General features: G+C 38.1%; 1 protein-coding gene across 6 annotated transcripts in view; it reads left to right on the forward strand.

Annotated features, from left to right (window-relative positions):
* The window catches only part of FANCC (FA complementation group C), a 78,388-nt gene extending 70,448 nt beyond the window's left edge, over positions 1-7,940 (forward strand). For all 6 annotated transcript variants that reach the window (XM_038124214.1, XM_038124213.1, XM_038124218.1 and 3 more), the window contains 3 exons: positions 621-792; positions 3,605-3,805; positions 5,683-7,940. In XM_038124214.1, the coding sequence (XP_037980142.1) occupies positions 621-792; positions 3,605-3,805; positions 5,683-5,826 (517 nt within the window). In that variant the 3' untranslated portion in view covers positions 5,827-7,940. The remainder of the gene's footprint in view (positions 1-620; positions 793-3,604; positions 3,806-5,682) is intronic.
* The last annotated feature ends 8,862 nt before the right edge of the window (positions 7,941-16,802 follow it).

Here is a 16,802-nt window from a genome sequence, read left to right on the forward strand (position 1 = left end):
GAGAAAGTGTGGAGATGAGTGGTGGTCCTTTCTTACTGCAATAATTCTCGTGTAAACACCTTCAAAATTTTCATTTAAGAAAACATGAACTTATACAGTCAGGAGATATACTTTAAAATATACTTTAAAACTTTATATTTAGTCCGTCTAAATATAATTCCTCATTAATGACCAAAAAAGATGCACTTAATGAATTACCAAAAAGCAGAAAATAACCCTGGAAAGCAACAGAGAGAAAGTGAAAGGCATCAGTATGTTAAGAGTATAATATGATTTTAAAGTTTTGGAAATCCTGCAGCTGAAGCGTATAAACAGTAGGGATGAATTCTATTATGTATATTTTCTTACATAATATTTTGTCACAGTTTATTAGAAGCTGCTGTTAAGGATAGTCTGTTGTACTGTCAGAGTTAATCTGTAGTAACACTGGGTGTGTCTCATTTGATTGTGATTTCAGATAATAGACTAAGTAGTACATGGCTGTATGATTAGCAGGTAAAGTATTCTCTGTTGAAGTGTAGTTTAAATTTTTTTTTAAATTAACTGTCAGCATCCCTTCTAGTTAATTTAAGGCAATTAAATAATGAGAAATACCTAATTTTATCTGTGTTGTTTTCCAGTTCTCTCACTGACCTCTTTGAAATCTGGTTTTTGGTTGCTTGTTTTGGAGAATGGCTGGATATTGCAGCAGAACAATTACTGAAGGCTGCTGTAGAACCAGATGCTGTGCTGTGGCTGCTGGCATTTTACTACTGTCCTAAGAATGAAAATCAACAAAGGACTCAAACAATGGTGGGTAACATAGTGATAGTAAGTGGCAATATGCAGTCAATAGTCTGATGTTATCTTATTGCTGTAAAACAAATAGTGCACATCAGAAAAATGAAGGGTATTGACTTTACAAAGTCTCTGAGAATTGTGTCACAGTGGACAATTTGAAAGTTGGGGTTTTTCTGGCTTTTGACATTTAGAAAAGCTTTTTCCTCCTTTTTGAGTATGTGATATAGATTAACACCCTCTTGGCCTTCTTTCGGATAACCAGGGTGTTTTTAATCTTAAATAAAAATACCCTAGTGATGGTATTTTTAAAATCAGTGGGACAGAATTCAGCATGCCTGTGTTATGGCATCTTCTGAGAAGGAAACAAGAGAAATCACAGCAGTTGAAACCATGAAGACACTTAATCAAACACAGTCTTGAATCCTGACCTTCCCCAGCTACTCTGATTTCTCTCCAGTTTTTGGCATGTGATGCAGTAACAAATGCCTGATAATACCATATGCTGAGCTGGTGACAGAAGGAGCAGTGCTCTAACCATACTCCACGAAGAGTGCTGTGTGCGTGGGTATGCACGCAGATACTTGAAAGCCTTTAATTTGAACCTATTGTGCAAATCCGAACTAGCCCAAGCAATTGGATCTACAAAGGCCCAATTCAAAAGGCTCCAGCTTGTCTAGTTTACCTTAATTTGAAAATGGATTCTGGTGGATTTAAAAATGTAGCTCAGTACACCACAGTAGTAAAAATCATGTTTTAAATTTAAATGTAATGCTCTACGTACAACAGTGCATTATGCAGTATTTTATTTCCTTTCCTTCCCTCCTGCTTTTCAGATGGCACTAAAAATGCAAGATCACATCCCAGTAACCTACAGGATTTTTTTTCACTTACATTTCTCATAGTATAGGAGCAAGGGATGGGAAGGCAAGGGAAGGTTTGGCTGAGCAGAGTTAGGTTAGAGCTAGGGTAAAGTAAAGAAATCAGGGTTGTTTTTAGAACGTATTTTTGGGAAAGTAGGCAATATATGAGCAATAAACAAGAGTGATTGAAGCTATTGCACTATAGCTGCAGATCAATGTATTGGTTTAACTCCACAGAGTGAAATCACTTTGTCCCATATATGAAATCATCTTCTTGTGTGTCCCCTGTTCCATTTTGTTATTCAGTCATAACATAAGACAAACTTTAGAAACAACAAAACAACCCACCTAGTGACTCATCTTTTCCCAGAAGTCTGATAGTCTGATATTTCAGTTCATTATCATTATTTTTTCTTTTCTTACGTATTTGAACTGAGACTTTTCTTTTTTCTTTTTTTTTTTTTTTTTTTTTTTTTTGCACTGGTCAGGCTCTTCAGAAGGATCCCCACACCTCATGCAAAACTTCTGCCTTCAGTTAGGTGTTTGGATTTTTTTTTTTAAATTTGTCCTTCAGCAGATTAGCTCTCAGCTCTTTCAAATGAAGTGGTTTCCACCTCAAACCCAGCACCTTTCACTAGTTAAGGATTAACACGCTGTGGGAACTTCTGGTAGATGTCAATCTGGTGTACTTTTCATTCAGTATTATTTTTGTGTGGGAAGGTTTGCATTTAAGATTTTTTCTTCCTATTCTGTGCTTTAGGTAACACCTTTATATTAGCCAGAGTGTAATACAAAGTGTTTAAATTATTTAAAGAAGAAAAAGGCTACTTCTGCTGTTCACTGGAGTTCACGCATGTGCAGGAATAAAACTTCTGCTTCTCAATATTTATTCCTTTGTTGCACTCCCATCATACCTTTAGGGTTTGAAACATTGAGGGAGCAAAACTTGGAGTTTGGCCCTAAGAATGAGATTTTTAGGGTACATGAGTTCTCGGAGCAGGACCAGCTACTCTCCATCTGCAGTCTCTGGCTCATATGATGCACAGAGGAATACAGAATCGTGAGGAATTCCAGTTACTTTTCTGTAGATCCTGGTATGATTTGTGCCTCACATGTAGTTGTGGACTTGAAGCAAGAATAACAGCTTTTTCAGGCTGTATTATGTGAAATTGTTGAAAGGGTAGGTCAATGTTAGACAAATGTCTGAAAAAAATTGTCCCAGTGAATATCCTTGAGAAACAGGTGTTCTTTTCCTTTAGGTCTGCAGTGGTGTATTTTTCTTTTGCTCCAGCTGATACTCGTTTGCATTCCATGTACAAGTTTTTTTCCAGTTAATTTTTAATACAGGGAACAGAATTATTGTTAGGATTTTTTTTCAGTAGTTGCTCATAGTCCTTTTTCTAGAGGTGCCAAAATGTTCTGTTTCCTACCCCCAGTAAAAGTTAGGTTTTATTGTCCAGCTCACAACATAAAAACATAAGTTGCAAACAACACAGGAAGAAGTTAAATCACACATTCCTACCAGAACATTTTATCAGCCGAGATCAGACTGCATGGGGATTTAATTGATTTACAGCAGCTATACTGAAATGAGCCCTTGAGGAGCCTTTGTTCTTTTTCCCACAATGTGAAAATTGGACCATGTTCTTCTGAGGGACTTTCTCCATTTCCTTATATTATTAAAAAAGGTAAAATCCTGGCTTGATGCCCTGTCTGCTTCATTTGTAAGACCAAAGAAAAAAAAAGTCCATTTTGTTCACCTTTGTGTGTATGAATCAGTGTAAAAGAAATGTGTTACAGCCCTTCCTTTCCTGGTTTTCCTGCTGTTTAAATTCAAACTTTTTTTTAAATCTTTGTTTCTCTGAGGATTCAGTTTTGTTTTAGTGAATAAATCCAAAGTAAATACGATAGATTTGACCTTTACTCTTCTCTGATCCTTCACCCTTTGAAATTATTTTCTACAGGTGGAAGCTCAAGCAGTCTACAATCACCTAATGATGTTGTTCAGTTGCACAGACCTTTCTCTCAAAGACCTGGAGGCTGCTGTACACAGGGTCATGGGTATAGAGCACTGTTGTAACCAGCGACTCACAACACATCTTCTGACCAGCTTCTTGCTCTTTTCACCTGGTGGACATAAGATTGCCCAGGAATGTATTTACCATGTAAGTGTTTCTTTCTTTTTTTTTCAGGTTAACTTAAATACATACTTATTTTACTATTTTTGATTTAGGTTTCTACCTCTTAATAAATAAAACACATAGCAGGGAATTAAAGGAGACTGTGGCTACAACAGCCATATCTAACCTGCTACATACCTCTTTCAGCTAAAATTCAGTTAAAATATTTTTCATTCACTAATATTTTTCATTCACTTCTTGATCTCACTGACAAGGTTAATGTCGTCACTCTACAGATGCAGAAACAGCTTAAGTAATAGCTTGCAGTTAAGGGATACCTACAGTTCATTTACAATGGTGTAGATAGCATGTGCAAACATTTTGATTTTCCCAAAGAAAATCACTCCCTAAATTATCCAGCTACTGCAGACATGATGGAACTCTCTTCTCGCTGATTCCCATTGGGTGGAACAGCTGGTTACTAGGTCTTAGCATTGATGTGGCAGAAGCTTGGTTGGCAAAGCCAGTGAAGAAAATAGTGTGGTAATTGAGAGAGAAGGAGAAAATGAAGAGCTAAGACAGTGTCTCTTAAGGTGTAAAAAAAGATGAAGAGATGTAAAAGGCTGGAAGCTTGCCACAGTATCTTCCTGTTGGTGATGACAGCCTTCAGGTGTATTGGTATGAACTATAAAATGTGTTTGTGTTACTTAAGATAAACAGTGCTGTCTCAGTGTAGGATTAGAAATCCATTCCTTAATATCAAACCATATTCTTGTAAGAAGTGCATGCCCCCATGCAAGCAGGTCTAGGGCCAGTGTGTAGTTTTAATATTTCCAGAAGTTTTCCATTCAGCAGCATTGTGGTCCTACGGATAGACCTGTATAGGGTATATGGCATATGTAAGGCATCTGATTTTCTGACACAGCTGGCTGACTAAAAAGACATAACATTTTTCTCTTTAGGAAGGGCTAAGGTATTTCTCACATCCTAGGGTACAAGTTCACAAATGATCAATTCTTTTCATGGTTTAAGAATGTAATGATAAAGTTTGTGGGGGTTGTATATATTTTTACAGACTGCTATTTCTAGTTTCTCTTCATGAAGAGAGTGCAGCTGTTGAGTTGTGATGCTGTAATGTATTAGCCTGCTACTTTAAATCCCTCCAGGAGGACCAAAGACAATCTTCTGCTTCTTTGTAGATAGCAATATAACTAACTTTGAAAACTCTGAATATTTCCCAGTGCAGAGTGGGTCATGAACTGTTGTAGGCCAGTTTGTTGGTTTATCAGTCTGATTAATTTTGACTGTATCTGTATAATCACTAATGTGTAGCTAGACTGTTCATGTGATTTGAAAGGGACTAAAGACAATATATGAAAGGCAGAATGGAGTGGAACTGATTTGGGATGCACGGCTGTGGTTCTTTTTAGCACAGTAAACTCGGGTTTAACACAGATAATGAGGAGTCAAGTCCCTTCCAATCTGCAAAAATTGCAACTTATAGTCTTCCTGGTTTTTTTCATCTCTTGGGGGAGGTATTTATTTTCATTTTTGAAAGCTTTACAGAACTGAATTGTTGCCCCTAGCACACACAGAACCTTCATGTGCTTTAAGTTCTTTTCTATGGCAATGACTTACAAATGGTTATACTCTCCATTTGTGTTTCCTTTAAAAACTTTCTGGCCTCTTGATTTGTTTCACTTAAATTTGAGAAAACAACAGAAATCTCAAAGTTGCTCGACACCACTGGGTATGAAAATAGATACCTCGGGCACAGATATGAAAAGAGATACCTCAGGCAGAAGTTGGTTCTCTTATAGTCAGGGGTGAGGAAAAAATCTGGTTTTCTTCCAAGTATTTTGAAGAATTCTTAGTGTTTAGCAACATAATTGCCAAATTTAACTTTTTGTGTTTCCTTTCAGATTACTGAGATAACTGATACAAGCAAAGAAGTTTATAACCTTCTTATCCGTACTGCTTACAGATTTAATGATAGTGGAGAAGAAAACCAAAGGACTGTGAAGCTTATGAATGAACTTCTTCAAAAACTTACATTGAAAGTTTAGGATTTTAATGTGATCTATTTATCAAACCATCAAATCAGGTCTTTGTCCAGGTGTCAGACTTCCATTAGCATCTAGCACTGCAGGTTACCAAGGGCAGAAACATACCTGTATAAGCTATAGCTGCTAATTTATATTCCCTCATCTATATTGAAAAATAATCTGTTGTTTGGAATTGTTAATCTTTTGAAGCACAGTAGTAAATATTAAAGATGCTTGAAAATGCTTGTTCTGAGTACCTTCTGTAACAAGAGACCAACATCATTTAAAATAGTTTGCTCATCTCCCTGTTGTTTATCTGGCTGAGGATCAGTTTTTCTCCCAAATTACTCATGTGGGGTTTTTTGAGTAAGTAATATCCAATTACTTGATTGGTGAGTTTTACTAAAATGTTTTGTTCTGTGCTTCTGCTTTTATGAAACTAGCGATGATCTCAAGTGATTCATAGTGTTCTCAGGAAATCAGTGAGTGATATTTCCTGAACTCTTTCCTTATTTTTGAAAACGTTTCCAAAATGAAACTCTTCACAGATTTGCTAAATGCGGGGGTTTTTAAATACTGCAGCTTTCACAGGACAGTGTTCTCCTCTAAGTACTAGACCAATAGCTGGTCTTTGCCAAAAGATACTGCGGGCATAAAGTTGCTTGCAGTACAGCCCACTTAACAGCGTGCCATGACTGATGCTATTATTTATTCATTTAAGAAATATGGGGCTTTTATTCAGACAAAAGAGGGCAAGCAAAACAGAGACATAGGGACATCTTCCAGTTCAAAGGGACAGATTTCCTATAAAGGTTGCAACTCATTGCCTCTATTTTTGTGCCCAGCAGTAATTTACTTACTTCTTTCTTTAGGTTTTTTGTGTCCTGCAAGGAACATAGACAGGTAGCAATGGTTTTTTGTTTTTTTTTTCCCTTAGGAAGGTATTTTTCTCTAGAAGTTTTGTGAAGCTGTCTTTAGCTTAACTAGAAAAATAAGCGTGGACAATAGTAGTGACAGAGCATCCTAACTTTCTTCAGTAGTTTGTTCCCCTGTATTACTTATCTATAATGCCAGTGCCTGTGCTATGCTACTCAAAGATGCTACTTGGAATTCTATTCTTGCATATAAAATCCAAGACATGTATCTTGAATTAATAAAGCTTTTTGAATGTAGCATTTGTTTTTGAGTAAGGGGAAAGAAAAACAGTGTACTTAGTGTCCTTTGGCTGTAAGAGGTGGAAAGATATTTTCTGTTATGCTATTAACTGATTTCTTACAGTTTTGTTCCCAGTGAGTCATATTACGGAAGTTACATGTCCTCTCAGTCAGTTTGCTAGTAAAAAATAGCAAACACATACTGTGTTTGTATGTCTGCAAAGAAAAGGGTTTTTTCTCTTTTTTTGATTAAAAATATTTTAAATGAAAATTCAGAAAGAAATAAGTATCAATTTTTTCTGTTGTTAAATAGCCACACATATCTAAAAAAGTTAAATCAAGCAACCCAGTTTTCTGTTCCCTGAATACCAAAACTGAAAAGCATTGGATTAAACTAAATTATTTTTTGGTCACAAGGTATTCAGAGGTATTCATCTAGTGGAAACAAATGTGGAATGCTCTATTTAGAATAAGAAATAATGTAAAATTTTAATCAAAAGGAAAAATTATTGAATTGTTTTTCTTTGGGGTTTCTTTTGGGGTTTTCTTTGTTTGTTTGTTTTGGGATGGGTTTTTTGTTTTTTGGGGGGGTTTTTTGGTGTTTTTTTTGTTGTTTTGTTTAATGTCTAATCTGGTTGTTGGATGTGAGGCTCTTTGGCTGTGTTTTCTCCATAGTGTGCCTGTATGTCATTTGAACTATGTAGAAGAAAGATAGCAAAGCACTGCAATATCTAATTCTTGCAGATTAATTAGGTGAATGATGTGGGTATAATATTTAAATGTGTATGGCAGTTTTTGGACAGGTATGTTTAAGTATCTTTTCTTTATCAGTGTTTTTATTTTTCCATTGATAAAATGCATGAAAATTCTTCTAACTTCATTTAACAAAATCATTATGCTGATAAATAAGGATAAATAGAATCAAGCAGGAAGGAAATGTGCAATGAAAGCAGTAAAAACCCAGAATTAGCAGTGAATTGATACATTCTTGTTTTCTTGTGTTTGGCTTCATAAGAAAAACTGAATTATTTAAATACTAAGGAGGGTGTGCTAGTTTCAGAAGGCTCTAAGGAAGAAACCTAATTGATGTAACTTAAAAAAGATACATCTGTACTGGTATTCTTTTTGCTCTTTTTAGCATAGTGGTTATAAATTGTTGGTATTTCTTTTTCCTTACTCTTTCACTATGCTTGAATTATAATCTAACTTTGATATAAGCTGTGATTTTGTGGGATGTTGAAGCTACTTTTGTTAGTTTGCTAGTGGAAGTCTACAGAGCAATTTGGTAGATCTGAGTAATGGAAGATTTCTCATACAGTGGCTTCTGCATTATCCATTCAACGTGCATCTTTTCCTCTGTAATTGCTACTTTCCAGAAATGTTCTTTGGGCCTTCAAGGCAGCACTTCTTTGCTGAACCAGCCTACTAGTCCTGAAATCAGACTTCAAGTAGATTGTTCCCTTGCGTTCTATCTGCAGCACACACCCTGGTTCTGGACAGTACATAGAGAACTTTTCAAAACTGTTCTGCTTCAAGGCATTTTTTGAATGAGAATACAGACAGTAAATTTTACTTCTTTGTTGATTATGCTCTTTTCCAGCCTAAGACTGCTAAGTTAGCGCTTTTTGAATTCTGCAAGCTTTGCAGCATGGTGCTGGGTGGTTTCTGTGGATTTTCTTCAGGCAGAAAAAAAGGTCATTTCTGTGGCTTTTATTTAATCAAGATCTCAGAACAGTGCCTATACAAAGCAGAATGTATTTTATTTTGTCATGTGTTGTCAGATACTGCAATTTAGCTGACGAACAGTAACATTTTTTGTGTTTGTTCCAGCATTTGTGATTAAGTTTCTGTACTCTCAGCACTGTAAGTGTCAAGAGGTGTTAATAGACACTGTGAGTTAATATTTGTTTCAGTGAGCTGAAAACTATGATATATATTTGGCTTAGCAGGGATACAATTTAAAAAAATTCGGAAGCATTAGCATTATAGAAGTACAGGATAAAACATCTAGCACAAATTACTTGCAGTTACTTGACTAAAATAGTGTTAAAGAAGATTTAGACCGTTTCATTGCTGTGTTATCTAATGTCAGAATAAAGTACCTAATATTCTGTGTGAATGAGTAATGTCATACTCCATTAAAACACAGTTTTCCAGTAGACCCAAGTTTGAAAATTCACAACCTGGAATGTTACGGGAGGAGTCCTCCATGAGCACACAGAGCATGTGTTTGAATGTTTTATGCTTTCCTGATAGTCTGCAATGGCTTTCTTAAGCAGCAGCCAGCATGTTTTGTTGGGCAACACCAGTAGTTAAAGCACTGTAGCTGAATGCTCTGGTACTAGAGGCATCCCACTAGCACTTCATGCATTTCAGTGCTCAGACGTGGGCTGCTTTAATCCACTTCTCTGGCAAGTTTTCCTTACTTGTAATGCAAGTTTTTCTTAAATGCTTGCCTGGATTTAAAAGATATGTTCATGGTAGACATTCCATTTGCTGCCCTAGCAGAGAGAAGCCTTTTCTGGGAATTTGCTGTTAGGTGGTCTGTTCACTAGTGAATACCACAGAGACGTTTCCCTTGCTTGCACTTGCCATCTTCCTTTAACCAGCTGTCTGGCTGCTGGGAAGGAATAAACCTCACAAGATCCTTCTGATGGCTTGAGTGTGCTCACTGTTTTCTGAGCTGCCTGAAGCCAGCTAGGGATAAGCATTGGACGGCTGTCAGCCGCTGAAAGAAAAATTTGAAATGTCAGCTGGCTCTAGCTGTGTTGTAGTGATGTAGTCCATAGGCAAGGGTGGTGCTTTAGTTTGCATTCTATATTCTTGCATGTGTGTGAAGGGAGGGAGTGACAAAAAAGATAAAACCCAACATGTTTGAAACTTAGCTGTAGAAATTTAGCTGTGATTTTTATATTCAACACTGATAGAATTAGGAAGCAACAGTTCCATACATGACATTCCATTAACCTGCATATCAACAAGTAGCAGAAAAAAATCCAGAACTAGTGTCTTTAATAGGTCTGTATATTTAACTAACTATATTAACTTTAACTTTAATATTCACGTCTCTTACTGCTTTAAAGGCTTTTTTCATAACTCTTTTGTACTATGTCAGATGATAGACTCATTTAATAAAAAATAGACCCTCAGAAACAATGACCCTCTCTTTTCTATCCTTTTCAATAAAAATATTTGTTAGGCCCATGAACTTTTGCAGACGCATAAATGCCATCTTGAAGAGATTATGCTTTTACATATTCTTGGTTAACATTGTGAATTGCACTGATGAGATGTCTCATGTGTATGTGCCAGTTAGCCTGCATGTACAGTTCACTCCTTAATGTTTTATTTCTTAGCTTTGAGGCTTCCAAAACAGGTGCATGTAATATGTCATTTGCCTGCTACTGTTAAAAGTTTCCTTAATATTTCACATATGAGAAAGCAGCTTCTGTTTATTTTGACTTATGATGCCATAACTTCTACTATGTATAGGTTTTCTGAAAACAGGACTTCAGCTTTTTTATTTCCAACTAACTTGTAATGGTAGCTGGCAATACAAATTTCCTATCTGTACCATTGGTCCCTGTAGAGACTACCAGTAACTGTTTAAGTGGTTTTAATCTCATGACTGTGCTGCACTTCCATATCAGCTTCAGATGTCTGCAAAAAGAGAGAAAAGCCAGTATCAGATTCCATGGAAGACAAGAGAAGCCTTGAAATATGACACAGGGTTAGTTTATAAGATGGAAATTGGTGATACGTGTCTGTGAACTCAGGCACTTTGTGAGTAGGGAGGACCAATAGCAGCAGCTTTTCTGGAAACATAAGAAAACTACCAGTCTTTTTTCCATAGACCTGTAAATTTCTCCAAGTTCATTGCAAACCCCAGTATTATGTTTCAGGTTTCTTTTCTTGTGTGTTTGCTTCTTTGTTGAAGTACAGATGGTCAGTGCTGAGCAATTTGCTGCACAGCACACTTTTCAGGCCAGACCAAATTGCTGTAGCTGTTTTTTCTGACTGGCTTGTCCTAGGCCAGTGGATACTGAGCAAATGTCAAGCCCAAACCTTAGAATTAAGCAATAACATCTGTTTAGAAAAGATAATTTCATTGGGATTTAAAGTCTTCAGTTGACAGCTGTTGACTATTTTTCATCGTGGCTCTTCTGATCTTGATTTCACGAGTTCTGCTCGTATTGGCAGAGCAAGATCCCACATGTGCCTACTCTTCAGGAAGAAGCATTGCCTTTTTTTTTCTTCTTTCCCTTTCTGGCGAGGATCCAAGATGAACATACAAATCGTAGATCCAGCCTCTTTATTTTTCTTTTGTTGTTTTCTTAAAATGTAATACTCTAAACCTAAGTAAACATCATAGAATGAAGTTTAGGAACTTGCATATAAAATCAAGTATGGGCTGAATATCTGTTTTTCTGCTGAGATCCTTCACTCACAGACTTGTGTCTAACCACCAGCAATCTGTAGGTCAGTTTTTCCCTGCCCTGATTGCTTCAGATTTGGCAAACTTGTTATAGAAGAATGAACGAACAGACTTTGGTATCTATGCTGTCCCCGCTCTGCTTCAAAAATCATGTATTTGAACAGCCCAGTTGGTGCACCACTTAAACATGGCTTTGGGACAGTTCCTCAAAATGCAATGTAGAGTTGGCAATCCACATGCATTTAAAGTATAAGAAACTGTGTGACATCCTGCTGTGGTGCCATTTTCATAATTTTCCTATCAATTCAGTTTTATTTTGTGAATCTGAAAGACAGTTTACCTCATGATTTTCCAGACATTCAGGGAGTAAGCAGGAGGAAGAACCATTCAGAAGATTCCTCCTGACTGCATTGGGTCCTTACCACCTCCAAAGCATAACCAAAAAGTACAGTCTTTAATAGCTGTATTTCAAGACAAAGGGGGGAATAATTTTTGGTTTTTGCATGTTACAAACCTGTGGTTTTGATGCTGAATGCCCCTGATGCAAAAATACAGTGCTCTACCAGCTTTTAGCACTGACCTTCATTCTGTGATGCAGAACTTTTCTCAGCCTCACATCTGCCCTTCAGCTGATGCTGGCATTACTTCATACTGGTAACAGTGAATCAACTAGCTTAAGAAATAAGTGAGACTGGTCTTTCTGTTTACTTAGTCTGGATGCTTTCTAGTTTCCATTCCTTCCTTCCAGCTATCAAGTAAGAAATTTACATTCCTGTGATTTGATTGAAAGGAGAGGCAAGTGCTGCTGGGGAGAAGGTGTGTGCAGAAACTGTAAAATGTTAGGAGGTGGGCTTACCTCTTCTTGTATAACACTGACAGTCTTGTGATTATTTATCTGGCTCTTCATCTGTCTAAAGAAGTGTGCTGGTTTAGGCTTAGGCTTAATTTCCTTCTCAGAGGCTGCTGTGGAGCCGAGTTTTGGATTTTTGTTAAACACAGAGTTGATAATAAAGAGCTGCTTTTTCTGTTGCTGAGCAGGGCTTTCACAGAATCAAGGCCTTTTCTGATTTTCACACAGCCGTGTTGGGCAAGAAGTTTGGAGGTGCATGAGAGGTTGAGACAGAACACAGCCAGGACAGGTGACCGAAACTGACCAAAGGGATATTCCAGACCATATGACATCATGCTCAGGATATTAAGTGGGGGAAGACAGAGGAACGGGGAACATTTGAAGTGGCAGTGTTTGTCTTCCCAAGTCACTGTTATGTGTGATGGGGCCCTGCTCTCCTGGAGATGGCTGAACACCTGCCTGCCCATAGGAAGCAGTGAAATAATTCCTTGTTTGGCTTTGCTTGTCTGTGTGGCCTTTGCTTTCCCTATTAAACTATCTTTATCTCAGCCTATGAGTTTTCTCACATTTACCCTTCCAATTCTCTCCCTGATCATGCTGGTGGGGGAGTGAGCAAGCATCTGCATGGGGATTGGCTGCTGGGGTTAAACCATGACAAGAAAAAAAAAAAGTTCAGCATTTATGTCATATAATTGTTTTTTTTAATACTCAAGTAAATAGGAACAATGTTTTCCCTCAGCTAAAACTGGGAGCTTATTAAAAAGCCTTCATATATAGACAAAAGCAACAAGAGATTATAATGCAAACAGGACATGATGGGCAGTTTCAGCACAAGCGAGGACGTTGGTTTTGGAGGGTAATATTGCCATGATACTGATGGGAACAAAGATGGCTGTAGGGACATGTCGCCTCAGGATAGGGAAATGGTGGCTGGAGAGGCATGTGAAAGGTGGAATAAGGGAGAAGGGGCAGTGTCCCCTATGTTAGAGAGCAAAATAAAAGTAATGTACTTTTCAGGAGTAAAACTGAATAAATCAGAATGAAACTTTAATTGGTCATGCTTGGCAATTAAATAGGTGAGTTTCAGGCACACTAAAGGAACAGATGGAGACTGGAGTAAGATGGTTGCTGAGATATTGTAATTTTTAGTTCTATTGTACTTGCAGGAGTTGACTATAAGGAGGTGCAGCTGTAGAGCAAATAGCTTTTACTACCGAATATAAAAATAACTGTGGGACAAAGTTACTGTGAAGAAACAACTTGAGGTTAGAAAGGATTTTTAAAAAAATATGTTTTTTCTGTGTGGAAGATGATGAGCGCTGTCGTCCTTTCAGGATTAGAGATGAAGTGAATCACATTATGGTGCCAAGCACCAGCTTCTCAAACTAGCCTGTTTAGATCCAGTCATGATGACTGAGGATGATGCCAGTGGCAAAGCAGCCAACAGTGGCCCGTGAATAAAATGTCTCAGATGGAGCTTTCGCAGAGAGCTCCAGTGCTGAGACAGCAGTCCCAACAAGCCCAGAGGAAAAGCCTAGATGTGGTCAGAAATAGGCAGTTTTCAGAGATGACTGAAGTGAGATACATTAACTAAAGGGTACAGCAGTGTCCAGCTGCTGCTCAGGGGCATGTGAGAAGACAGCAGAGCTGTCATCTCTGCAATGGGGCAATGAGCATTACCACTGGGGTACTGTGCTAATAGTTTCTGATGTGTAATGATCATGTAAAAGCAAATTTTTACAGAACTGCAATTTCTGCATGCTTTCAGGTAACAGAGCAAATGCCTGTTGTTCTTCTGGAAAGCAGGTATATTTTAGTATATTAATTTTGTGCAGAGAATATGCACTTAGTTTAAATCACAACAAACAGACAAATACAGTTAGTCTCCCAAGGACTGTGCAAATGCCTCAATTTCTTTAAGCACTGCCATATTTCACTGACCTAAAATGTCAGCTTGGCAGCAGATAAGATTTTAAAATAAATTTTCCAGTATATTGTGTCCACAGAAACAAAGGAACATAGCTATGTCAATGTGTATGTTCACTTCAAATTTTATGGGCCTAAACTCAGTATACTTGTGAAATTCTAGATGAGTCAGCTCCTCTGTTTGGTTGCTTCCTTGTCCTTTCTTGCAATTTTCTTTTCTTCTGACTAGTCTGGGCATCAGCGATTGAGGCTGGGAAGAGAAATGCACTTAGGCATCTGGTGAAATCTTTGACTGTTACAGAAGACATCAGTCATGACTCATGAACCCTGGGAACTGTAGCACAAAGGTAGATATTTTATAGCTTTAAAAAAACACAAGATGTAATTTTTTTTTTTTTTAAGATACTGAAATTTAGTGTTGTGGAATAGGATTTTCAGTGAATTAGAGTATGGTTTTGTGGTCAGTATGTGGGTGTATTTCAAATGTTGCTCTATCTTAGTACATTATTATGTGAATGTTTTTTTTAAAGTAAAATACCATTAAGTTACTGGTAAAAATTTGAATGGCCTTAGATATTTCATGTACTACTAGTCACTCTTAAATGTAGTGAAAGTGAGACCTGCTGCAGCACGCATGTGCCTGAGCTGGCACTTGCCTACAGTATGGGGGTCTGTAAGGTGTGGATTTTCCAGACATTTACAGTCCAGATTCTGCATGGAAAGAATCAACCCCAAACTAATAGAGCCTTTGGAACATAATGGCTCATGGTAACTCAGCTGCTCACTGATTCTTACAAAAGCATGATGGTTTCCTCCCATATACCTCTATATGCAGAGGAGCCTACAAACACCTGAAATTTTCTGTAGTACAAATACCAGTTCTCAGGACTTTCATCAGCTGTAGAGACGAACTGACTGGCTGCAGTGCTCTGCATGATACATTTTAATGCTGCATATAAATTCTTTGATTCGTTTTGGTAGTTTCCTTTTTCATAGTGCTTTTTATATGTAAGAAATCCTTAGGCTCTTTATGCCAGCTCGTTTCCTCAAGCTGCCCACTTGCTGCATTTCCAGTCAGACCTTTGTTTCCAGACCATTTTCCTTTGCTATTTTGTGTGAGGCATGGGCAATAGGGTACAGCTAATTCCCTTGTAAAGGAGAAGTCACAGAGACAGCAGCAGCTGCAAACACCTCCCAGCAAAGCTGCAGACAGAAAACAGCTGTCAGCAAAATGGTGTGTTTTACTGGGTACTTGCAACAGAAAGTGTACGACAAGGAATGAATGCATTCCCATGGAGGGGCTAAGGGACTCACAGAGCCACCCCCTTGTTATAGTCTGCCTTTACTCTGAAAAAGCAACCCAGTCAGCAGCATGATGGTGATACTTGCCTAACTATATGGATGCAGTTCTAATAGTTCATCTGAGATTTGTTTTCAGAGCTGAAAGGTACATCCAGAAAAGAATCACTGACTGAGATCCTAACTAGATGCTGGCCTGAAGTAAGTGGGAGATAGTCCAGCACTGGGCTTTCTGATGCTATTCAGAATAACATTACCACTGTGCTTGGAAAGGACTGAATTAGGGATGGGAGGGGGGAAAAAACCCTACAAAATGCTGTATTTTATCCAGAGGGGGTGGCCTATGAAACAAGTAAATGAAACAAGTAAAGGGCAAAGGCATACCTATATAGATGCCTGTGTTGTCATAGCCACATACAATCATAGAATACACTGAAATGGAAGCGACCCACAAGGACCAGTGAGTCCATCTCCTAGATTAAAGTATTTTTTGAAAAGGCATTGCTTCCTGTAACGATTTAGTTAGAGGAAGTTTGGAAATAGATTTCTTTGTTGTTTACTTCTATTTGCTACAATTAGAATCTGTAACTTCCTTCTGCCAGGAACTCAATATAAGAACACCCACCTGTAAGAAAACCATAGCGTTGGTAGTTTGTTGTTTTGTTTTTTTCTGTTAGGCTTCTGATGGAGTCTGTTAAAAACTTACATGTGCAGGATCTACTGCTCCAGCTGGATCCCTACAAACCTATGGGGCCTGATAGGATTAATCCAAGAATCCTTCCGGAGCTGGCTGATGTAATAATAAAATGTCTCTTTTGAGTGGTCCTGGGAATCCAGAAGTCCAAGCTGACTATAAGCTGGCAAATATTTGTCCTGATTTTCAGGAAAGGAAGGAGGACCCAGGAAACGACAGGCCTATCAGTCTCACTCCAGTGCCTGATGAAGTTATGGAGAAGTTTATTCCGGAGGTACTGAAAAACACCGGAAAGACAACACAGTTATTGGTCTCAGCCAGCACAGCTTCATGAGAAGGAAATCCTGCTTATCAACCTGGTTTCATTTCATGACTAGGTAACCCATCCAGCTGACCATGGAAAGCCAGTAAAGGTTTTGATACTGTCTCTCACAGGATTCTTCTGGACCTGATGTGCAGCCCACAGCAGGATAAACACATCATGGGGTGGGTCAGCAGCTGGGTCACAGGTTGGGCACAAAGGGTGACAGTGAATGGGGTGACATCAGACTGGGGACCTGTCACTAGTGGGGTTCCGCAGGACCCCACCCTCAGCCCTCTGCTCTTCAACATCTTCATAAATGACCTGGACACAGAACT

Source organism: Motacilla alba, chromosome Z (genome assembly GCF_015832195.1).
Source record: "Motacilla alba alba isolate MOTALB_02 chromosome Z, Motacilla_alba_V1.0_pri, whole genome shotgun sequence".
Classification (NCBI taxonomy): domain Eukaryota; kingdom Metazoa; phylum Chordata; class Aves; order Passeriformes; family Motacillidae; genus Motacilla; species Motacilla alba.